Here is a 22,320-nt window from a genome sequence, read left to right as displayed (position 1 = left end):
ACACCCTGACTTAGAAATCTCCAGAACCAGAATATTATGATGCTTTTGGACATTATAGATGATATTACATTGCCACAATTTGTTTTTAGCGTAAATTGATACTCCCCCACCCTTAAGTGATTTTTCAGAAGGAATTCTAAAGGAATGAAATGCTTCATAACCTGTGATATTGTAAAAGTTAGACTCATCACCGTTTATAGACAACCATGTTTCGACAACAACTATAAAATCGATATTCTGAATTAACTCTATGCGATCAGCAATCATCTCTAACTTACCATTTCGTATGCTACGAGAATTGAGATACATTACTCTCAAGGTTGGAGCAATTGTTCCAAGTGAGGTAACCAAGTCACTATATTGAAAGTATGATTTCCATTGTCTTTCTGTCATTAGTGTAGTTTAAAAGAAGAGGAAGAGAAACAAATATACATAAATATAAAACATAAGAAGGAATCTGTGAAGACTGACAGCTCATTTAGGCCTAGATGTTGCGAGCCTAATCAATTTTTCAATATCGTCCTCACATTTTATTGTAAATACTTCGAGGGAGGAGGCAGAGATTTTTTGCCAGAATCCTCCCTTGTCTCACAAATGCACGTTCAATTCCCTTTGTCCTAGCATCACGAGCCTTCTTGAAGAGAGATTCATTGTAGGGCGTAAGGTGTTCGTTCAAGTATATATTCACTTTTGGACCACCAAAGCCTAGGAGAGAAGAGGTTAGGATCTTCTGGCGTCTTGCTGATTTCAAAAGAGCATTCTTTTTCCAGTGTTGGACAAATCTGACTATTACGGGCTTCACACTGGTTTTGTTGAAAGAAGAAACCCTGTGAACAGTGTCGATGCTGTCCGGATCAAGGATATCTCCAATTTTCTGGACAATTTCGGTTAAGTTTTCTTCTGATTGGTACGGAATCCCGGATATTTTCATATTATTAGTTCTTGAATATTGTTTTAGTTCTTCAATGTCGAGTTTCAGCTGTGTCACTTCTCCGGAAAGGGTGCAGTTATTCGATTTTAAGTCTTGTACTGTGTTGTTCAGCACTATCAGTTCTGATTGCATTTTGCCCACCTCAACACTAAAATCGTCAAATTTGTCACTGACAAATTGGACAGAAGTCTTCAGTTCTTTATACACTGACTCTAGTTCACCAAGTTTGCTTAATATTATGTTGAATTTTGTGGAAATGGAGTCTTGTAAATTTGAGTCTGGTGGAACATCAAGCTCAGTTTCGAGTGACGCCGAGTTGCAGGTCAAACATATCCATAGCCTATCCTTTTTTGGAAGACTAAGGAGGCGATCTATTTCGTGTTTGGTTGACCTCATGCATTCTTCCTTCATGTGAAACCACTTAAGGCACTTTTTACACTTTACCTTCATATTGTTATCTTTAAATTTATTTCTTGTATTGTGTGACCCTCTTGTTAGGCCTTTTTGTCACCAGTCCTACGTCCATTGTTACAGCCTTATGGTCATCCGTTTCTTCAATTACCTCAGTTTTATCAACAGTTTCCCATGTTTTAACCAAGAATACATCTAGTAAGTTATTGAGACTAGTTGGTGCTTGTACTACTTGTGTAAATCATCCCTACCAAATTAACTTATTTGCCAATTTCTGTTCATCGGCAACACTTCCAGCTCCATTCCATTAAACTTCAAGAAATTGTGATATGGTCACACAGTGTCAGGCCAGCATTTTCAGTTCCATGACTGTAAGTCATCTATCCAGTTCTTTTGATGAAGGCCAGCATTCGACACCATAAAAGGCAATTGGGCGGACTACAGAATGGCATATTTTTGACTTTAGGCAGTCTGAAATCTTCTTGTCATAGAATGCCATTTAAGCCACACAGTGCTCAAGCAGTTAGAGATTTCTGCATTGAGGGTTCCATCAGCAGTAATTGTCGAGCCAAGGTACTTAAAAGTCCTTGTTGTTGGTTGGTCATCACCATTAATTTTGATGGTATCCAGATCATTTACATGTATAGTGAGATGTTCTGTTTTCTTCACATTGAGCCGTAGGCCAACTTCTGCCAAGCAGTTGTTCCAGGCGTAGACTTGATGTTGAAGGTCAGTTTTATCATCAAGAGGCCAACAACACACTGTCAGCACAGAGTAGAGTCCATGGTGCATTTTTTTTTTTTTTTTTTTTTTTGGATCTCTTGTAACTGTATCCATTACTGTGATGAAGGAGAGAGGTGATAGTACAAGTCCCTGATGTACTCCCACAGTAACAGGAAAATCACTTGATAATTCAGCAGCTGATTATATCCTACTCCTCAGATCATTTTAGAGCAGTTCGACAAATTCTGTTAGCTCTTCAGGAACTCTGTGCTCATGGAAGGAAACCAAATCAGTTCATGTAGCACTCTGTCAAAGGCCTTTTCCAGTTTTCCAAGTCAAGGAAAGCAAGGTTTCTTACACTAATTTTCGATAAGCAAGTGAGCTGCATGGAGACCATCTATCATTCTGAAACTTTCATGAATCTGAAATGGTGAGTCTGTCAGATTCTTTTATTGATGATATGTTCAAAGATGTTCATTGTGCACTAGGCGATAGTTGCAACATTCAACTGGACTTCCTTTTGGAACTGTGGTACTGCATGGCTGCATGGCTTCTTGGCTGGAATCCTCTTCAGTGATGTTCTTAAAGAAACCTGTCACTATCAAAGGGTAGAGAAAGGTCCACCTATTCAATACCATGAGATTAATATTATATCTTATATAATTGGTACTACTTTTGACCTTGCTACATTAGGTCATCTTCGGCAATGATCAAACTGGAAATACATGCATACATATACGTCATGAACGGCGTTCGCGACACGCCTTTCGCGTATCAATGAGTGAGTGAACGGACTCAAACGAGATTTGAATCCGTGACCTCCAGGGTATAAAGCCTGTGATATGAGGAGTAGCAGGTATATGAACACATGTAGATATGAAGGGAAATTACAGGAGAGTCTGTATAATTCTGTATAATTCATAATTCATACTAATAATTGTTATGGGGCTACCCATGGAAGGCAGAGGTGAAAGAAGGTGTGGGCTGGAATGGGTCTAACTACAAGGTCGAAAGATGAATTAAAATTTCAATAAAGGTTATATTTTCATAAGTAGAAAAACTTAACACATTTTACATAGAATTTAAACTGATAACAACAACTCAACCACCATCCACTAATCAGGTACAAGGTATAATTTTTACAAATGAAAGCCCGAGTTTCGGGGTCCTTAAAAGTTCTGGGCTTCGAGTCCCAATTACACAATCCTTGAGCTATTAGCCCAACTTTCCCAAGGTACACTCATTTGTTCAAAGGGCAGAAAACCCCTTCATTCAAGGAGCATAAGCTCCAAAGAAAAACATGTCAGGCCTCCTTGAGGCACTTTTACCACAAATAAAAGAGCTAACCCGCTCTCAATTTTTGAAGCTTATGAGGGTAATACCTGACTTTACAATCACTTGCCATCAAGGCACCACTTACAAGAATTAAACAGGGGTATCTCGTACCCAGCCTACAGGGCCTTAAAAGAAAAAGAAAAATAATAGATTAATTTAAATGGCCCTAAATGCAAGAAAGGAAAGGAGGCATGAATTAGCACTCCTAAATACACATTTTAAAACCTAAAAGGCACTAGGCCAATGACACAGGGGCTATTCCCAAGCTAGGGAGGTGACTCGTATGAGAAAACTTCAAGACATTACAGAAGGGAAGAAACAGTTACAAAACGTAGTCACCTCAAACCAAGAATGGAGGGGAGCTCAAGAGGATAAGACACTCTCTATCCCCGATTTACAGTTAACACCTTAAGTGCCACGTATGCAGTAAAAAAATTTCCATACAGGCCATTCTTTCTTTTTTTACTATAAAGTATAAAATGGTGCACCTTATTACAAAAATGTACCTTTTAGTCACCTTGGGCCAAAATTGTAGTCATAACATTTTGTTGAAATTGTGGTGACACATTGGTCTCACGCGGCCACTGACACTACCTTCCTGCTGTATAGGCCGCGTGAGACCAATGTGTCACCACGTATCCTAGCACAGTTCTCACATTCCTGACACACTGGTATACGTCTGTCTCATTAGCTCATGAACTACTGAAGAATAAAACTCTTATCTTTCGAACACTGAAATCTAATCGGAAGTATAATCCAACCGATGTTACTAAAAGGAAGTTAGCAAGAGGAAAAACAAGAGCCCGGGAAAGTAACACTGATGTGGTGGTTCAGAAATAGCACGATAAAAGAGACGTCTTAATTTTGACAATTAAACACACTGGTGAGATGGTCACTATTCAGAGGAGGGATGGTGAAGAGCAAAAACCACGGAGTGTTATAGAGTATAACAAATACAAACCGTACATTGATTTATCAGATCATAAAAAGAGCTATAGTACTTCCCTGAGACCGAGTAAAATAGTACAAAAAATAGCTATAGAGATATTGATCGGCACAAGTATAGTAAATGCCATCTATATTTCCAATCGACTTGGGAATGAGAGTATATCTGTTACCCAGTTCAAAGAGGACATTGTTGAACAGTTAACAGGTACCAGTATCAAAAATTTTCACATTCCCTCACAAGTACCAAAGAAACAGGTATTACCCCACCGACTGGAGGATGTAGGCCGGCAGGGAAGACAGAGATGCAGTAATTGTTATGAAGAGATCCATCAGGAATCAAGAAGGCCATATGCCATGAGGAAGACTCTATAGTCTAAGTTCAAATGACCAACCTGTGAAAATTTCTTCTGTTTGGACTGTTTCTTCAAAGTGCACAGATTTGTAGTGTGATTGTGATTGTAAAACACAGTTTGAATCATATTTCTTTAGAAAGTCTCATTCTTTATACTTTAAATTCATATGCAAAAAGTGTACCAATTTTGTGATGTGATTGCGAATGAGACAAAGTTACAAATACTTTTTCTAGAAAGTTCATGTAATTTTTTTTGTCCTATGTTTTCAATTTGTCTATAGGCCTAGACCCTGATATGAGACAATGAACAATGAGTACAGTATACAGTACAATATTTTGTTATTTGTACACATGACACGATCAGAAAACAATAAATAATGTCATAATTCATTTATTGTGGGTGATATATTACAGTGACGTACAGGCTACAAGGTGCCACATCGGACTCGCAAATGGACAGGCCAAGAATAGATTCATGACGTACTGACCACCTACTTTCATTTAACATACGTTTACATGTCAAATGTGATGACAGTATGGCACCACGGGGCCTGAGACTTTGAGAGTGCGCGTGAGTCCACGGCGGACTCACGCGGCCCGAATGGCATTAAGCTCTGTGAGTCAACGTTGGTCTCACGTGGCACTCAAGGTGTTAAAGATAGATGAAGTTTTTACAAAAGTGACAGCAAATTACATGTTACAAGATAGGTTACATAGTAAAGGTTTTAGACCTTTCCCGCGGTTTAGACTGCTGAGCTAGCGAGAAATAAAGAAGTTAAGTGGCCATTACCTTGGTGAAGAGCTGCTGCCGGATGAAAGAGGCGCTTGCCGCCTCCTGCTACACTTCCATACAGTAGGCTAGATGTTGTTCGAGTGGCCAGGAGCCGTGAAAATCAGCAGTTTTTATACACTCAGGGAAGATTCGAGACCTTTCATGAATAATTAAGACTTTAAGACTCAACTTTATTGGCTGGCTAAAAGTTACACATCAAAATAGAAGAAGAAACCTAGGATTGGTTGGAAATTAATTGCAGAAATTACTGATTGGCTAAGTTCAAAACTGGCAGAAAGAAAGATTAATATTGCCAACTCACAAATGAAAAAACAAAATTTAGTAAAGACAAAAACTTCTGAATACAAGATTTCTTCAAGAAAGTTCATTCACTTCGCACCAGGGTGCATGATCCCAGTTTTACAGTAGAGACATCTATGAGAGAATGTCCACACTTCTTGATCAATAGAAAACAAAATACGTTGAAATCCACACAGTACTGACAACTTCGTAATCACAAAATTTCCGGTAGTGACATCTTCTGAGAAACTTATGAGTTGATACAGTTGTTAAAGTTCAGAGTTTCTCCTGTAGAGGAGTACTTTAAGGTGGAAAATTCAAATGTGCAGGATAGAGGTGTACCGACCGGTACAATAATAATGAGAATGATAGAATATTCCAAAGAAAGAATCAGAACATTCTATTTGGTATGGAAACTTGTAAGCCAAGAGTTGTGACTCAGTGTTATGAAAGATACTTGTGCAAGCGAACTGCGTATTTCTTGTGGATGCCATGTGTAAGGAACATATGGAAAAACTTCCACAATGTTCGAGAAAGTCGTGTGTAGTTGCAACGTGACAGGGAGGTCCCATGTTAAGGAACCAAAGAGCAGTGATAATGTGACATGTACGAGTGACTAGGGTGGTGATGTGTTGCTTAGTGGAGTGTTCTCGAAGGAATAGAAATACTATATAAACTCGTAACTCATAAACAACAAGGCTTTTTTGACTGTCGGCTTTTTGACTCTCAGCATTTAGACTGTGTAGGCCGGAGGCCCTGTCGCCCCGCGAACTGATAGACATCCAGGGAGAACTGTTAAGGGTGCTGGTATAGCTTGAGTAGAGCTGCAAGTGTGTAGCTAAAGTATTAGCAAGTTAGAGGAGCAATAGGCTCTTGAACTGAGTGTGATTCGTTTGTGAATGTTCACAGGGGTTTTCCACACCAGTAGTCATTTAAATGTTGGAATCTAATCGATTGATACCAGCAGTTATTCTAAATCAGGGGAGTATCGCCTCGCCATGAAAGTAACGGGTTCTAGGGACATCAATGTAGAAGAAAGAAAAAAGAAGAGAGAAGACTTCAACTGCATGGAGATCAGCTTCATCTCGTAGTTAAGTATTCAACCAGTGCGTATAAATATTCTTGTAATATAGAGACTTAAAAGACTTACAGAAAGATTTGAAGTTTGAGAAGAGATTTGAGTTTTAAATGTGGTCAGAGTACATGGTATCCAAAGTAATATTGTGTATAATTTTTTATATTTATGTATATTCAAGGGTTTTAGAATATAAGTGTAATTCAATCTGACTATACGCTCCTGAGTTCCTGGCATGCCAAATCCTCAGGATGACATATAATCAAATTGGTATGTCTTAAGTAAAATTTAAATCTAAAACAGTGATGAAATGTCAGACTACACATTTAAAATTGAAACAAAATTAACAACCAAGTATTGTTGCATCTTGAATTGATATTCCTTGTCTGTATAGCGGACCCATTTGATCAACAAATTATGCTTTGTTGAATAGAATATATGGGTAACAGTTTGTATATAGCTGAAGGGGACATTCAGAACTTGAAGAAGTGGCCTTTAATTCAGTGTGAAGTGAATGTCTGCAGCAGCCTTCTCTTGCTCGTCGAGCTCCTCCAACCCAACAGCTGCCACTGCAGGAAATTCAGGTTACTATCTCCCGGATGCAAGCTTCACATCTGCGCGCCTCTACGCGCACGGCCAACTTTTCCCTTCTTAAGAATTGGATCAGCAGTTTTCAAATACTCCAGAAAGTTGCCCTTAGACAACTCATTGAATTTCTTGGCAGCAGAAGTAAGCACGATATTGTCTTCAGTATCATTTACATGTACACCCAATACCAGCCTCTCTTTACCACATTGAGAACTGTAACGACGGAGAAATCTGGGATAAATGGTCCATTTGGGATGCTTAATTCCTGCTATTACATCCTGACTAGCCATGATCCGTGCCATCTTCAATCACTGCACAAAATCAGGTCAATTGGGTGCCGATTCCCATGCTCCGATGAAATTTAAACAATCAGCGAATGTTGCAAAAACCTCACCCCTGATGGCAAAGATCAGAAGCAGTTGAATGTCAAAAAGATCGTAATCTATAATCTTCATCTCTGTATTGACGAACTACACAATTAGAAATAGGAAAGGATTTCCACTTATTGCACTTATTATGCTACAGATGTGTTGTCACCGGTAGCACGAACGGATACCGTGGAAGGACTGCGATGACGCACACCTTCAGAGCACTTCCTGTTGTTTCCACGTCAGTAAGAGATGAAATTATACCATTTTTCATTTCTTTGAGTCGTCATCAGTTTGTCTGTGCCAGGTTATTGTGTTCTTCCTTCGAGTTGGAGGTTTAATGTGCTTTTGGACAACTAAGGAACTGTTTCATAGGGAATGACTTTTGCATCTGGGATGTGTTTTAAGTCACGTCGCTGAACAAGAATGAAATCTATCTCGCTCGTTGTTACCTTGGAAGGTATGGTCAAATGTTCCACTTTTACAATACTAAATTTTTTAATTTAATTATTTAAATAACATTTAAAAACAATGGAACATGTTTCATCTATCTTGTAGACATCATCAGGCGAAAAGTTTTTAGATTAAGCACAAAGGACAAGGACAAAAACACATAAAAAATAATTTGGATACCAAATGCGTCAGTTAAAATGTTAAAATGACAACAAGTTTTTGCACTGTTTTATTTCATTCTTAACTCCAATTGAATTTTACAAGAAATCATCGGATCATCAAGTACACAGTGATTTAACGCCACAACAAGAACATAGTGCTCAATATTTTAATTCATACAGACTTTATTCTAATGTGTTTTATCATATTCGACTGGATGGAATTAAATTCCATGCATCCACTGTTCGATTTTTTAAATGTCAAATTGTATTGGTAATAGTTTTGGATTTCTTAATGGCCCCCCCCCCCCCCCCTTTTAATTAGGTCTTTTTGTGTACAGGAATTTTAATTTTAATTTGACTAGCTGATAAAGGGAATGTATTAAGATTCTCGAAACATGTACTAGACTTATGTAAATAAATATAAATAATTAATATTTAGTATTGACTAGGCAGACCATCCAGCTACATATTTGTGGTGATCAAGTCAATACGGATCAAATACCGGCCACTATGGTCAAGATTATTAATAGTTATAAACATATGTTAAACATGAGTGAGGGTTCCAGAAAAATGGTATTGAGTTTGTCTTGTTGGCGTGATGATGTTAACAATTCTTGATTAAAAAAGTAGGCGGAATATGTGATCGTGATTTCATAAGTGGAACGTGCAGTGGAGTGCCCTAGAATGAGAATGACGGCTAGGTAGGTTTTTGAAGCCTCTTGGAATGCAAAAGAAGAATGAATAAAAATAAATTGCAGCACATGTGATTACTTACGTTCTCGCCTAGCTCAGCGTGTATGGATGTTTGTGTGATGGGGAGAGACTGCGTGGAGGCTTGTCAAAATAGGAATTGTTGAGAAATGCCTCAAAAATTATGTTCACAGTTTCTGAAATTTCATTTAAATTGTAAGCAGGATTGCATTTTTGGTCTACATTAATAAAGATGTTTTCTAAAACATTGAGTAAATTGCTCTTGTTATGTAAATACAGAATTTTTAAGTCCTGCTCCATAGGTCAAGGGTTATGACTTCATGTTGTTGGTCTATATTGAACTGAGATAACATATAAATTTTAAATAGGAGAGGTTTCCACCTATTCAATGCATAGTTGTACTTACAATGTTATTTACATTACGTGGGACTAGTTTCAACCCTACACGGGGTCATCATCAGCCATATTTAAACATACACAATATATGACAAAATCCTAAAACATGTTTCTAATCAGTGAGAATCTTATGAATATATAATTTACAATAAGATATGCGGTTGAATTAGGCAAGGTGCTATGGCGCTCAAAGTGTTGCAGATGAAAGTGAAATATTGCGAGCGACATAGGTGAGCAATATACACTGAGGGCACGAAAAATGCAACACTTCAATTTCTATCAAAAACTGAAATTTATTCTAAATTTATGACACTTTTATGACACTAATCCACCATCTTGTGATGGAATATTGTGGTACAGTCCCATCTAACAGTCTAACAATGAAAAGAAAAGACGATTATAAACAAATTGAACAAATTAACTGACAGATGCACATTTCAAGGAAATTTTGAGTAAGCTCATAAAAGTAATGCACTCTGTTTTAATGTTACACACTTCACACTTTCACTTCACAGACCTCGGAGACAATCTTGAGGACCTCTGTTCACATCTTCAAAAGCATGTATTGCCACCTCTTGCAGCAATGACGGCATTCAACCTTTCAGGCATGCTCCTGATTAATGCGGTAATGTTCTGTTGAGGAATCGTGTCCCATTCTTCCAGGAGGGTGTTCCGTAGGTCCTGTAGGGTCTCTGGATAGCGCTGACGGACTTTTCTCCCCAGCTGGTCCCAAACATGCTCAATGGGATTCAAATCGGCGCTTCAAGCGGGCCAAACCATAGCATGAATCTCTGTTTCATCCAAGAACTGTTGCACAATTCTCGCAACATGTGGGCATGCATTGTCGTGCAGTAGTGTAAAACCATCACGAATAAACGGAGCGAAAGGCACAACATGCTCCAGAAGGATTTCCTCCATATACCGACGTGCGGTAAGGCTCCCATGCTCCACGAAGACTAAATCCGTCCTTGCAGCTGTATTGATTCCTGCCCACACCATCACAGAACCACCGTGAAAAGGCGTCCTGGATGAGAATGTGCAAGGGGAATACCTTTCCCCTTGCCTTCTCCAGACCCTCTCTCCTCCGTCAGGTGATCGGAGGCTAAATCGCGACTCGTCGGTGAACAACACTTGATCCCACTGTTGTACTGTCCTGCCAAGATGTTCCCTTGCGAAACGCAGTCAAGCTGTGCGATGCTCTCTGGTGAGTTTCGGTCCTGTAGCAGGTCTTCTGGACTGAAGATTGGCTTCTTCCAGTCTTCTTCGAACAGTTCTCTCACTAACATTGACCCCTCGAACTTGGTGGAGTCGATTTCATGCTTCAATAGCGGTGGTGTGACGGTTGCGGAGAACTTGAAGTTGTAAGAAGCGGTCATCTTTCTACGATGTTTCTGTTATTGGGCCCGATCCTGGTCTCCTTGCAAAGCCTCCAGTTTGCCTGCACCTTCGTACGGTTCTGGAAATTGTAGAAGGTGTAGTAATCAACACTTCTGCAACGTTATTCATGCTGCGACCATCTTCCACCAAAGCAACAGCTTTCGCAGCTTGTTCAGGGCTTAATGGCATGTTTACTCCAGAAAGCTGATTAAGAGAATCACAGAAACATCCTACAAACACATGTGATTGAAAGGGGAACAATTAAAGGTACAACAATAAGCGCTACAAGAGCGGGAAAACATTATTGGCTCACATCCAGCGATGTGTTTTCCAGGTTGTGTGGGAAAAAACAATTGAGGCTAGAGCAATAAATAATCAACACTTCATTGTTTACTCACAAAGCAACATTAATAGCATACCCCATCTAGAAACAATGGTTGAAGTGCTTTACTTCGATTAAATCAATAATTACACGTCATTTATTGGGTGTTGCGTTTTTTGTGCCGCTCAGTGTGTAACACAAGTACAGTCTGGGTGTAAAAGTACAAATGAGATGTTCTGTGTTGTAGACACATGGTGCATCAGATGGAATTCAGTAGGTCCTGGTCCACAACTGTTATGTACAACATTTTAACTGACGCATTCGGCATTCCGAATTATTTTTAATGTGTTTTTGTCCTTGTCCTTTGTGCTTAATCTTAAAACTTTTTGGCTGATGATGTCGACAAGATAGATGAAACATGTTGCGTTGTTGTTTAAATGTTATTTAAATAATGAAATTTAAAAAAATTTAGTACTGTAAAGGTGGAACATTTGACCATACCTTTTAAGTATACATATGACGATACGGGCTTTGTAATGAAATTCATTGTATGCAACATTGTGTTAGTACCGTAGTATGTCCAAATGTGAGAAATCTGCTTCTTGACAAAGGTATTCATGACAACTATGTTGTGTTTCTCAGCAAAGTTCAGGGTTTTTTGTCACTGTTTAGATCACCGGAGATAAGGATATCTTCAGATGACATTTCCGAAAGCTTTTCATCGACCATCTTCCAGAAGCCACCTCTTGTTTTCGATGTAAAGCCAGTTTGTGAAGCATAACATGAGATGATGTGAATCTTTTGTTCATCTTTAGCCAAAACCACCTTCATTAACTCTCTTAGTGCTTAGAGTCGCTGTGAGCAATCCTCAAAAAATTAACTAAACTTTGCAGCGTCGCTGTGAGAGACGCTTCATTTCTTTATTCTTCAATAGGTTTCTAGACCAAAAATGGCCGCTTATCTTGGCACGATCATGAAAGAGAGTTAAAGCTACCATGTTCTCACAACATTCTTTAGTTTTCTGTTTCTGTCTGTCGATAATCTCGAGCGATATTTAAAGTTCCTTGACTTGTTTACGTGTGACTCGTAAAAGTGTAAGAGAGGAGGAAATGAGTCCAGGAACTGTTGTGGAGCCTGTACAGGTGTCGTGGTCAACATCAACTCTCTCATTATCACTGTCACTTGCTGGTTCAGTCATATTCTGTGCAGGTAATTCATTGTCTGAGGCAAAATCGGCACTTGATTCGTCACCAAGTTCGCAATCACTGTCCACAAAGTCTGGGAGGTCACCACTTGACTCGACAATCATTAGCTATGCGGCTGTTTTTCGCTGTCATTATGTTTACTTGTGTGATTGCCATTGCCGGTGTATTTTTTTTTTTTAAATGCTAGATTTTAGAATTTCGTATTTTTGTCAACTTTGCAGATATTTTTAGAACAAACAAAATGTGTTTCATGGTTCTTGTATTATGTATGTGTGCTCTCCAATGTTGGTTGTTACTCTATTTATAAGTGTGTGGTAATAGACATAATAAATTTTTTCCAACTCTTATTTTCCTGAATAAATAATTTTAATTAATTAATAATAAGAATAAATTTCATAATGATCTGAAAGTTATCCTGAACTTAGATGACTGTGTTTTGTTCTTCCTTATTAAGTTTTGCTTTCATATCTTTAAAAACGGAAGAGTTACATTATTTTTCCTGAAAGCCTAAATTTTCCATTGAAACAGGCTGGCATTTTTAGACCACATTTTACATTTTTGCCTGGGACTAAAAGGGGTTAAAAGGTCATCAGATCACTCTGTTTTGGTTAGTCATGAAATTTCATGCCAGTAATGATTTCTACTCCATTGATTGTCTTTGGGCTTCCGTTATAAATTATTTTATATCCCTCACCGATGTTCCATAATTTTGCACCACTCTATCTGGTCTCCTGTATTGTACAGATGTCAATTTTCTCCCTCTTCAGTGCTTGGCATGCTTTTCCAGTTGTCGAGCCAAAGTTAAGGGAGCAAACCATATTTCTAGAGCTCACTTGTTTAACTGGCATCACTCTGAAAATACCGGTAACCTTTGCACATTTCTTGAATCGATTGGGCGTGGCTGACACACGTCGCCTACAGGGATCGCCCCAGTCTTTTCCACTTCCCTATATTTTGGCATGGAGCCGTAAAGATGTGACAAGTGTATCAGCCGACCAGTCACTGATCCACAGTTTTAAACAGGACAGGGATACAGCTCAGCAGGGTGCCTGTTGGTCCGCGGAAAGTATTTTATTTCCCTCCAGCGACCTATATTTGGGAGGAACCCCCTATCCGCCATCCGGAGATGCACCATCTAGGGATTACAGGCTCCCCGATGAATCACCATTCATCTGTCCACTTACATCAAGAAATACTCTATAAAAGCTTGTTGAACTTAGCTGTGCAAGGGGGTACTGGCCCATTATAATGATATGGATATAAGGAGACTGGATTGCATTGTATTATTATGTCCTTATGTTCTTTAGGTGCAGTATGGGAAACAGTGGAACCACCTAGTGGCAGAACACTCAGACAGATCTCGGTGGGAAAAAATGTTGTATGGGCTCTTGACTCGCAAGGACAATTTTCAGTGCGTCGTGAAGTCACTGCTGTGTTTCCAGAGGGCACTCACTGGCAGACTTTGCCTACATCTGCTGCTGATGGAGCAAATCAAGGTGAGAGATAGCAGTAGTAACCGTTTCTATTTTTTTTTATTATTATTATTATTATTATTATTATTATTATTATTATTTCACCTTAGCATTTTTCCCCAGATCAGTACAGGGTTCGCTATTCGACTTGATGATATTTACTTTAATGTTATTCAGTGCGTCACTCGGGTGCAACTGAGCATGTAGGTAATCTTGTATTCATTCAAGCCAGTGTTTTATGGCAGACCGTGTGATCGATTTCCAGGCACAAAGAAATACGGTGCTGTCTAGTAGGGGCAGAGAGGTTCAGAGCAAGTACTATGGTGACAGTACTCGATTGAATTGAGTCCAAACTTTTTAAAATGAGTAGCTAAAAGTTTATATTACCGGGTGAGTTGGCCGTGCGGTTAGAGGTGCGCAGCTGTGAGCTTGCATCCGGGAGATAGTGGACTCGAATCCCACTGTCGACAGCCCTGAAAATGGTTTTCTGTAGTTTCCCATTTTCACACCAGGCAAATGCTGGGGCTGTACCTTAATTAAGGCCACGGCCGCTTCATTCCCATTCATAAACCTTTCCTATCCCATCGTCACCAAAAGACCTATCCGTGTCGGTGCGACGTAAAGCCACTAGCAAAAGTTTATATTAATTATTGGTGCTAGAGTGGAGGTTAAGAAAAAAAAGTTTGTTAGATATTATTACTCTCCAGACCTTTCTCCATGTAATTTCGACCTAATACTGAAAGTAAAGGATGCGAGTGGACGTTGCAAATACTGATGGTATTCGACACCTCCCATATTGTTGGCAGCATTCTGGGGACTACTTTCAGGGTGTTTAGGATGCGTATTTGAATTGTTCTTAGAACACTGTTGTGATTCTAATATTATGTTCTCTTATCTTCTATGTCAGCAGGCATTGATCTTTTTAAGTAACATAAACTTCATGCTAGAAAATCATTTTCTGATCATAGTTGGAAGCTCTGAATGGGCTATGTTTTTGAGCCTCTGCCTGAAGAGCACATTGATTGCTTGTCTCTTTTAGGAAATAATCACTGTGGTAGTTTTATCATTCAGCACAGTGGAAGCATTAGTTTTACAGCTGTTTCACTGAGCAAGTGGCCGCGCTGTTTGGGTCACATAGCTATCCGTTTGCATTCAGGAGATAGTGGGTTCGAACCCCACTGTCGGCAGCCCAGAAGGTGGTTTTCTGTGGTATCTAATTTTCACACCAGGCAAATGGTGGAGCTGTATCTTAATTAAGGCCAAGGTCACTCCCTTCCCACTCCTAGCCTTTTCCTATCCCATCACCACCATAAGACCTAACGGTGTCAGATTGTAAAATTAAATATATAGCTGTTTCATTGCTACTGTACACTGATGAGCTATTTAATTTGAGGTAGCTGCTGTTTTGGCACTGTGGAAGGCCCAACGAATGTAATGGTTCAGCATGGTATAAGACTCCAATGTTGTCAGACCTCATAGTGGCCATGTGAGACATGGGATCTCGGCACATTTGATCATGGCTAGATTGTCAGTAACATACGTATTTGCACCGTGTCCACGAGTACATAGATTCGGGCACTACCACCACCACCGGGGTCAACTGCCTTGGAGTACAACACGTTGTGGCAGAGATCACCATCAACTATCTTAGATGTTAAGTGCAGTGCAAATTCAATGCTGGATAATAACCAAGTGTGAGCAGCCATACAATCCAGGGCCTTCTCCTCGTAAGCCTCCATACCACTGCTCACCACACACCACAAGGCACAGGAAGATTAGCATTGATCTCCCAAGGCATGGAGAAAGATCATCTACACAGACGAGTCATGTTAGTCGTTTGCATGCACCGATGGCAGTGTACAAGTTCGTCACTGAGCACTTGAGGTAATGTCAGCAGGTTCCAGTTCAGGCCAGAGGTGGTTGTATCATCATATGGGATGGAGTGGTAACATCTGACAACATCTCTCAGATCATGTACAGTGAGACAGTTGCTCCCAACTTGTGCTTCGTTGGTGAACACGAGGATACTTGCCCGACTTCAATCCTATTGCTGTCTGGAGAGGTGTGCACCGTTGGCCCTACTCCAAACAATCTCTGCTTTATGGGAGGTTGTGCAATGGTCAGGTAACGGTATGAATTCCCTAGCTTCTGGTATCTTGTGGAGTTCCTGTCATGCCACATTGCCATTTTCATCAGGGTGAAAGGGGCTACTACATGCAATTAGTCAGGTATTTCTAATTCAAGTATTCATCAGTGTATATAGTACTTGTGCGATTAGACAAAATGATAAAAGTTAGTCCTTTCATGTATAACAACTTGTATCAAGTATTCTTGCTGTATTCGATAAATATTTTCTCTTATTTTAATGTAATTCTCTGTCTAGATTGTAGTTTATCCCATTTCAGTGCCTAATGACTGACCTTCTACTTTCAGATAGAGCAGCATCATCCTGCAACTTAACGAGTTCTTCAGTGGGTTTTCGCAATGTGTCTGTGGCCCCTGAAGAGGGAGAAGTTTGGGCTATTACACCAAGTGGAGTTATCTCCCGACGACATGGTGTGACACAAGATAATCCTGCTGGAATTGGCTGGACTCATGGCGTTGGGGTAAATACAATTCTCTAAATATCACCTAATCTGGACTTCAACATTCTTGAAGGATTTCTGTTTCTTGTAGATTGTCTTGGATTTTCATTGCTCTTTTGTCTTCTCGTCACCACTACTAATTCTTTTACCTTGCATCAGAGTGCATTACCTCAGTTTTTTTTGTAATGACATCTGTGGAGAAGAGTTTAAACTTCTTGAAGTAAACAAATAAGTCCAGTCAGTGTAGGCAACTTCAAAATAACACATCACTCAGTAATTTAACAGTGACATCTTCTGGTCAATGTCCCAACTTCATGCAGTAGCTGTTTCACGTTTAGTAGGAGGGATAAGCGTTCCTTGAGGCGCTTCTTTTAAATGTGCGGAGTTGAGGTGTACCACCCGGCACAGATCTTCCTCACCAAAATGTCCTTCCTTGGGTGACACGGAAGAAATTTGAAAGAAGAATATTTTCACATTGAATTTTTATAGATGAGAAATATCTGGCTGAAAGTCTCTTTAAAAGAAAAAAGGTTGTGAAACTGGTTAGGAAGTCTTCATGCCATCGTAGAAGTTTATGATATGCCGATTAAGTTTGACGGCAAGACCGGTCGTCGCTGCCGATATTCAGGCGAGGTCCTCCGGACCCTCCAAGTACCCTCAGATACACCTCTCCCAGTATTATGAGAGGGTTTGTCGTGGGGATGTTGCCTCAGATCACATGTAGATATGCAGTCCCCAGATGAGTTGGCAGTGGAGCTACCACCCTTCAGCCCTTGCCGGAAAAATGGACTCCGGTGCGCCGTTCAGAAGGAGGCTTCACTAGAGTGGAGTGGGCCCTTACCCCGCTCCGGTATCGTTCGCCAAATGTTGAGACACGGTGGAGAGACACTGCAACATTAATTATTTTGGCGACAGAGATTGTTTTGCTGGAGTTTTGTGAGTACAAATCTTTATTTGTAGGAGGCAGAGGGGTGGGCAGCGTTGACACTCCTTTTTCAAGATGGCGACTACTGTGTGAGTCTGTGATATCCGTGGTGGATAATAGTGTAAGATGCAGTGAAAAATGTGGCAAATACAGAAGAGTAGTTAAAAATGGGATTCTGTGTCGTAAGTGTGATGAATGGTACCATTTTCGTTGTGCAAATATTGTGAATAGGTCTGATATTGAAGAAAGTGTGTGGCTGTGTCCCGAGTGTAAACAAACTGATAGTGAGGTAGAACAACAAGAAAGAGAGACTTACGAATCTATGCTTAAGATTTTAGGAGTGCTACAAGAAGACATATGTGCTCTGAAACTTGAAAATGAAAGCTTAAAGGACAGAATAAAGAAACTGGAAGATAAAGAAGACAGTGGAGAAGAAAGATTGCCGTGGACAGAAGTGACGCGTAGCCATTTTAGGCCTAATGTTAAACATATGGGAGAAACTACGTACAACTTAAAACCGGGAAAAAACTCTTTGCAGTGCCAAAATAGATTTCAGTCATTGCAACAAGTCCCAGAAGAAGACACATCAAGTTTTCAGAATAATTTTAAATCCAGTGGAGGTAACCTACAGAAGAAGAAAACCAACCGAAAGTCAAGATCGCCAAAAATTCATCTCTACACAGACAGTCAAGGGCGGGGTATGGCAGAAGGCATCAAGGATGAGCTGCATAATCCAGAAACTGAGGTTTTAGGACTAATAAAACCAGGTGCCAAAGCTGAAGACGTCCTTTCAAGTTGTGATCCTGTGTTAGAGAAGGGCAACTACGTGGTGATTGTGAGTGGTACAAATGACATTGCTGCAAATGAAGGTGAGGAACTAATTATGACCCTCCGAGGTAAGATTTCGAAACTACCTGACTCAAAAGTAATTGTAGTTAATGTGCCACCCAGGTATGACCTTATAGAAGACTCGTGTGTGAACAAAGCTGTACATGATGTAAATATAAAAATCAAGAGATTAAGTAAGAGTTTTAGAAATGTGTCTGTAGTAGATACTTTAGGTCTTGGCAGGCAAATGTTCACTAGGCATGGGTTACATCTGAATGGTAATGGAAAAGCAACTCTCTGTAGACAAATCGCTACAATTATCAACAGAGATTTGCAAACTAATATGCACTTAAGAAAACCCATACCACTAAATTGGCATATACAGGGAAACTTGCCAGAAAACCCAGATCCTTAAATCAAGATCTGTGTACAAAGATCTGGGTTCCAGGGACGTTCTCAACTCATGAGTCAAATGTTACCCAATTACAACAGTCAAGTTTTAGGGAGGAAGGAGGTCTGAGATTGCTCTTGGTAAACTGTCAAGAGTGTAGTAAATAAACAAATAAAATTCAGTACATTGATGGAATCTAATGAGACTGATGTGGTGATAGGAATGGAATCGTGGTTGAGAGAAGGGGTGGGTAATAGAGAAGTATTTCCAGAAGGGTATACAGTCTATCGTAGAGACCGAGGAGATAAAAAGGGCGGGGGGGTGTTTATTCTGGTGAAGGAAACTTATTGTTCACATGAATGGTTTACCGATGAAAGGGATGAAATATTAGGGATAAAATTAGTTTGTGATAATATGATGGAGGTGGGAATTATAGGAACATATAGGCCTGGAAGAGAGGAAAGAGACATGGAAATATTTGAGAAAATAATAGATTATACTCATAAAAACAATAATAATGATAAGGTAATAATTGGGGGAGATCTAAACTTGCCTGAAGTTGAATGGAATGGAGCTGCAGGTGAAGCCCATGAACAGAAACTGGCAAATAAGTTAATTTGGGAGGGAGGATTTACACAAGTAGTACAAGAACCGACTCGTCTCAACAACTTGCTAGATGTATTCTTGGTTAAACCTTGGGAAATTGTTGAAAAAACTGAGGTAATTGAAGGAATAGGTGACCATAAGGCTGTAATAATGGATGTAGGACTTGTACCAAAAATGCTTAATAAGAGGGTCACACAAGACAAGAAATTATACAGAAAAACTAAAGTTGATGAATTTGGGACTTACCTTAAATCACAATTCAGTTGTTGGATAAGTGAAGGGGGTAATGTGGATACACTTTGGGCTAAATTTAAAGGAATCATTTGGGAAGGAGAGAAGAGATTTGTACCTGTTAGGAAGGGTAAAATAACCTCAGACCCTGTTTATTATAAAAGGGAAATAAGGAAATTAAAAAGAAAATGTAGAATAGTAAACAGGAAAATCAAAGAGGGTAGGGAGAATAGAGAAACTAGAAAACAGCTAATGAGGGAACTGAATAGAGTGAAAAAGGAAGCAAAAGAGAAATATATGAATGGCATACTTCACGAGGGTAATGACCACAAAGGGAAATGGTAAAAGATGTATTCATATATTAGGAATCAAAAAGGAAAATGAATCCAAATTCCTACGATGGTGGGAGAAGGGGGTGAACACTATTCAATACATACTGAGAAAGCAAATCTATTTAGTAGGGAATTCAGAGATTCAGTAGAAGATTGTCAGGAGTTGGAAGCAGTAACAGAAGATAGAGAGGGAGAGACACATAGGGAAACAAGAAGCTTCTCATTCACAAATGAAGATATTTTCAGAGAAATCCAACTGCTTCAGCAAGGAAAAGCAGCAGGAAGTGATCAAATTACTGGGGAGGTATTAAAGACAATGGGGTGGTACATAGTGCCTTATTTAAAATTTCTCTCTGACTATATCATAAATAATTGTGTAATACCAAATGAATGGAAGGAATCTATAATAATACCAATTTATAAAGGAAAGGGTGATAAAAGGAAATCAGAGAACTACAGACCAATCAGCCTGACCTGTATAGTTTGTAAAATACTGGAGAATTTAATAGCAAAGTACATCAGAGGGATATGTGATGGAATTATAAAAATTGGTTCATGAGGAGCCAGCATGGATTTAGAAAGAAATCTTCTTGTGAGACACAACTGGTGGGATTTCAGCAGGACATACCAGATCAGTTAGATTCAGGAGGCCAGTTGGATTGCATAGCCATAGATCTTTCCAAAGCCTTTGATAGAGTGGAACATGGAGTATTATTAAAGAAATTGAAGGGAATAGGATTGGACGTAAGGGTTATACGTTGGATAAGAACATTTCAAAATTCAAGGGTTCAGAAAGTCAAAGTAGGAAATAATATATCACAGGAAGAGAAAGTTTGGAAGGGAATTGCACAGGGTAGTATAATTGGTCCGTTACTTTTCTTAATATACGGAAATGATTTAGGTAACAATATAACATCAAAAATAAGATTGTATGCAGATGATCTAATTGTTTATAGGGAAATAAATAACATTGAGGATTGTTCAGAATTACAAAGGGACCTTGAGAGTATCCAACAGTGGGTTGAAGAAAATAATATGAAGGTTAATGGAGGCAAATCAACTGTTACAACATTTACAAACAGGAGCTTTAAAACTGAATTTGAATATACTTTGGATGAGGTAGTTATCCCAAAAGATGGCAAGTGCGAATACTTAGGTATGGGATTTGAAAGTAATTTGCACTGGAAGGGTCATGTTGATGACATTGTTGGGAAAGCATACAGATCGTTACATGTCATAATGAGGCTACTTAAAAGATGCAACAAAGAATTAAAAGAAAAAAATTACTTAAGTATGGTTCGACCATTATTGGAATATGCAAACAGTGTTTGGGATCCTCACCAAGATTACCTAATAAAAGAAATAGATAGTGTGCAGAGGAAAGCAGCAAGATTTGTAACAGGGGATTTCAGGAGAAACAGTAGTGTATCAGAAATGTTAAAGGAACTTGGGTGGGAAACTTTAAGTAAGAGAAGGGGGAAAACTTAGACTTATAGGATTATATAGAGCCTATACAGGAGAAGAAGCATGGGGAGAAATCCGTGAGAGGCTTCAGTTGGAAAATAATTTTATTGGCAGAACTGACCACAAGTATAAAATTAGAAGGAATTTTAGCAGATGCGACTGGGGTAAATTTTCATTCATTGGGAAGGGCGTGAAAGAGTGGAACAGTTTACCAGGGGTAGTGTTTGATTCTTTTCCAAAATCTGTACAGGTATTCAAGAAGAGAATAAACAGCAACAGGGAAAATAAATGAAATGTTAGAGGGCATTCGACCAGTGCAGGTTATTGTAAATAAAAATTGTGTGTGAAAAAAAAAATTAATTCCATCCCCTGGTCCATGGAGTTTGGACAGCCAAAGTAGGGGACTGCCTGTAGGGGTGAAGTACAGTGGGGACTTCGAGGGCCCTGGGACCGCTACGGTAGCTGTGAAGGCCCTTCAGGAACTCTGAAAAGTGGTGGTAAAAGGGGGCTCTGGTTAAGACGCAGCAGGTCGTTATGCTACTTAGGTTCCAAAATGGGTAAAAAAAAAAAAAAAAAAAAAAATAGAAGTAAATAAATGCAATGTAAATTTTAATCTTATACCAGTTGTGCAGTGTCATTTGAAGTAATTCCACATATTGTATATCAGTTGACTATATTTGTAAGTGGTACAGGAGATATTATAAGTAGAATTTTGTAAACAATATAAATTTATTAAGGGTGAGCTGTGTGTTTAATAGAAAAAAATTGTTAGCGTAAATAGTCTAATATTGTATTCTAGGAAAATTTTCTTTTTCTCTTTTTAATTAAAAATTTAGTGCTTGACAATAATGTATTTTAGTGTACCATTTGCCACCGAGGTAGACACCTCATTTGCAAATAAAGAGATTTTGATTTGATTTGATTTGATTTGATTTGATTTGATTTGATTTGATTGTGATTGTGTGACAGCAATGTGTGGATAAAGGAGACGGGGGATAGGTAATGGCCACTAATAAATGGACAACAGTAATAATCAGCGGGGAAGATTGTACTATGCA

General features: G+C 39.1%; 1 protein-coding gene across 5 annotated transcripts in view; it reads left to right on the top strand.

Annotated features, from left to right (window-relative positions):
* Pex23 (peroxin 23) overlaps nt 1-22,320 on the top strand; it is a 986,852-nt gene that overhangs the window by 945,065 nt on the left and 19,467 nt on the right. For 3 of the 5 annotated variants that reach the window (XM_067142269.2, XM_067142271.2, XM_067142273.2), the window contains 2 exons: nt 13,736-13,924; nt 16,334-16,506. In XM_067142269.2, coding sequence (XP_066998370.2) covers nt 13,736-13,924; nt 16,334-16,506 — 362 coding nt within the window. Of the gene's footprint in view, nt 1-13,735; nt 13,925-16,333; nt 16,507-22,320 lie in introns of those variants that run through there. The other 2 variants (XM_067142270.2, XM_067142272.2) reach the window with 2 other exon arrangements.

Source organism: Anabrus simplex, chromosome 2, assembly GCF_040414725.1.
Source record: "Anabrus simplex isolate iqAnaSimp1 chromosome 2, ASM4041472v1, whole genome shotgun sequence".
Lineage (NCBI taxonomy): Eukaryota > Metazoa > Arthropoda > Insecta > Orthoptera > Tettigoniidae > Anabrus > Anabrus simplex.
This window is presented reverse-complemented; position numbering and strand designations above follow the sequence as displayed.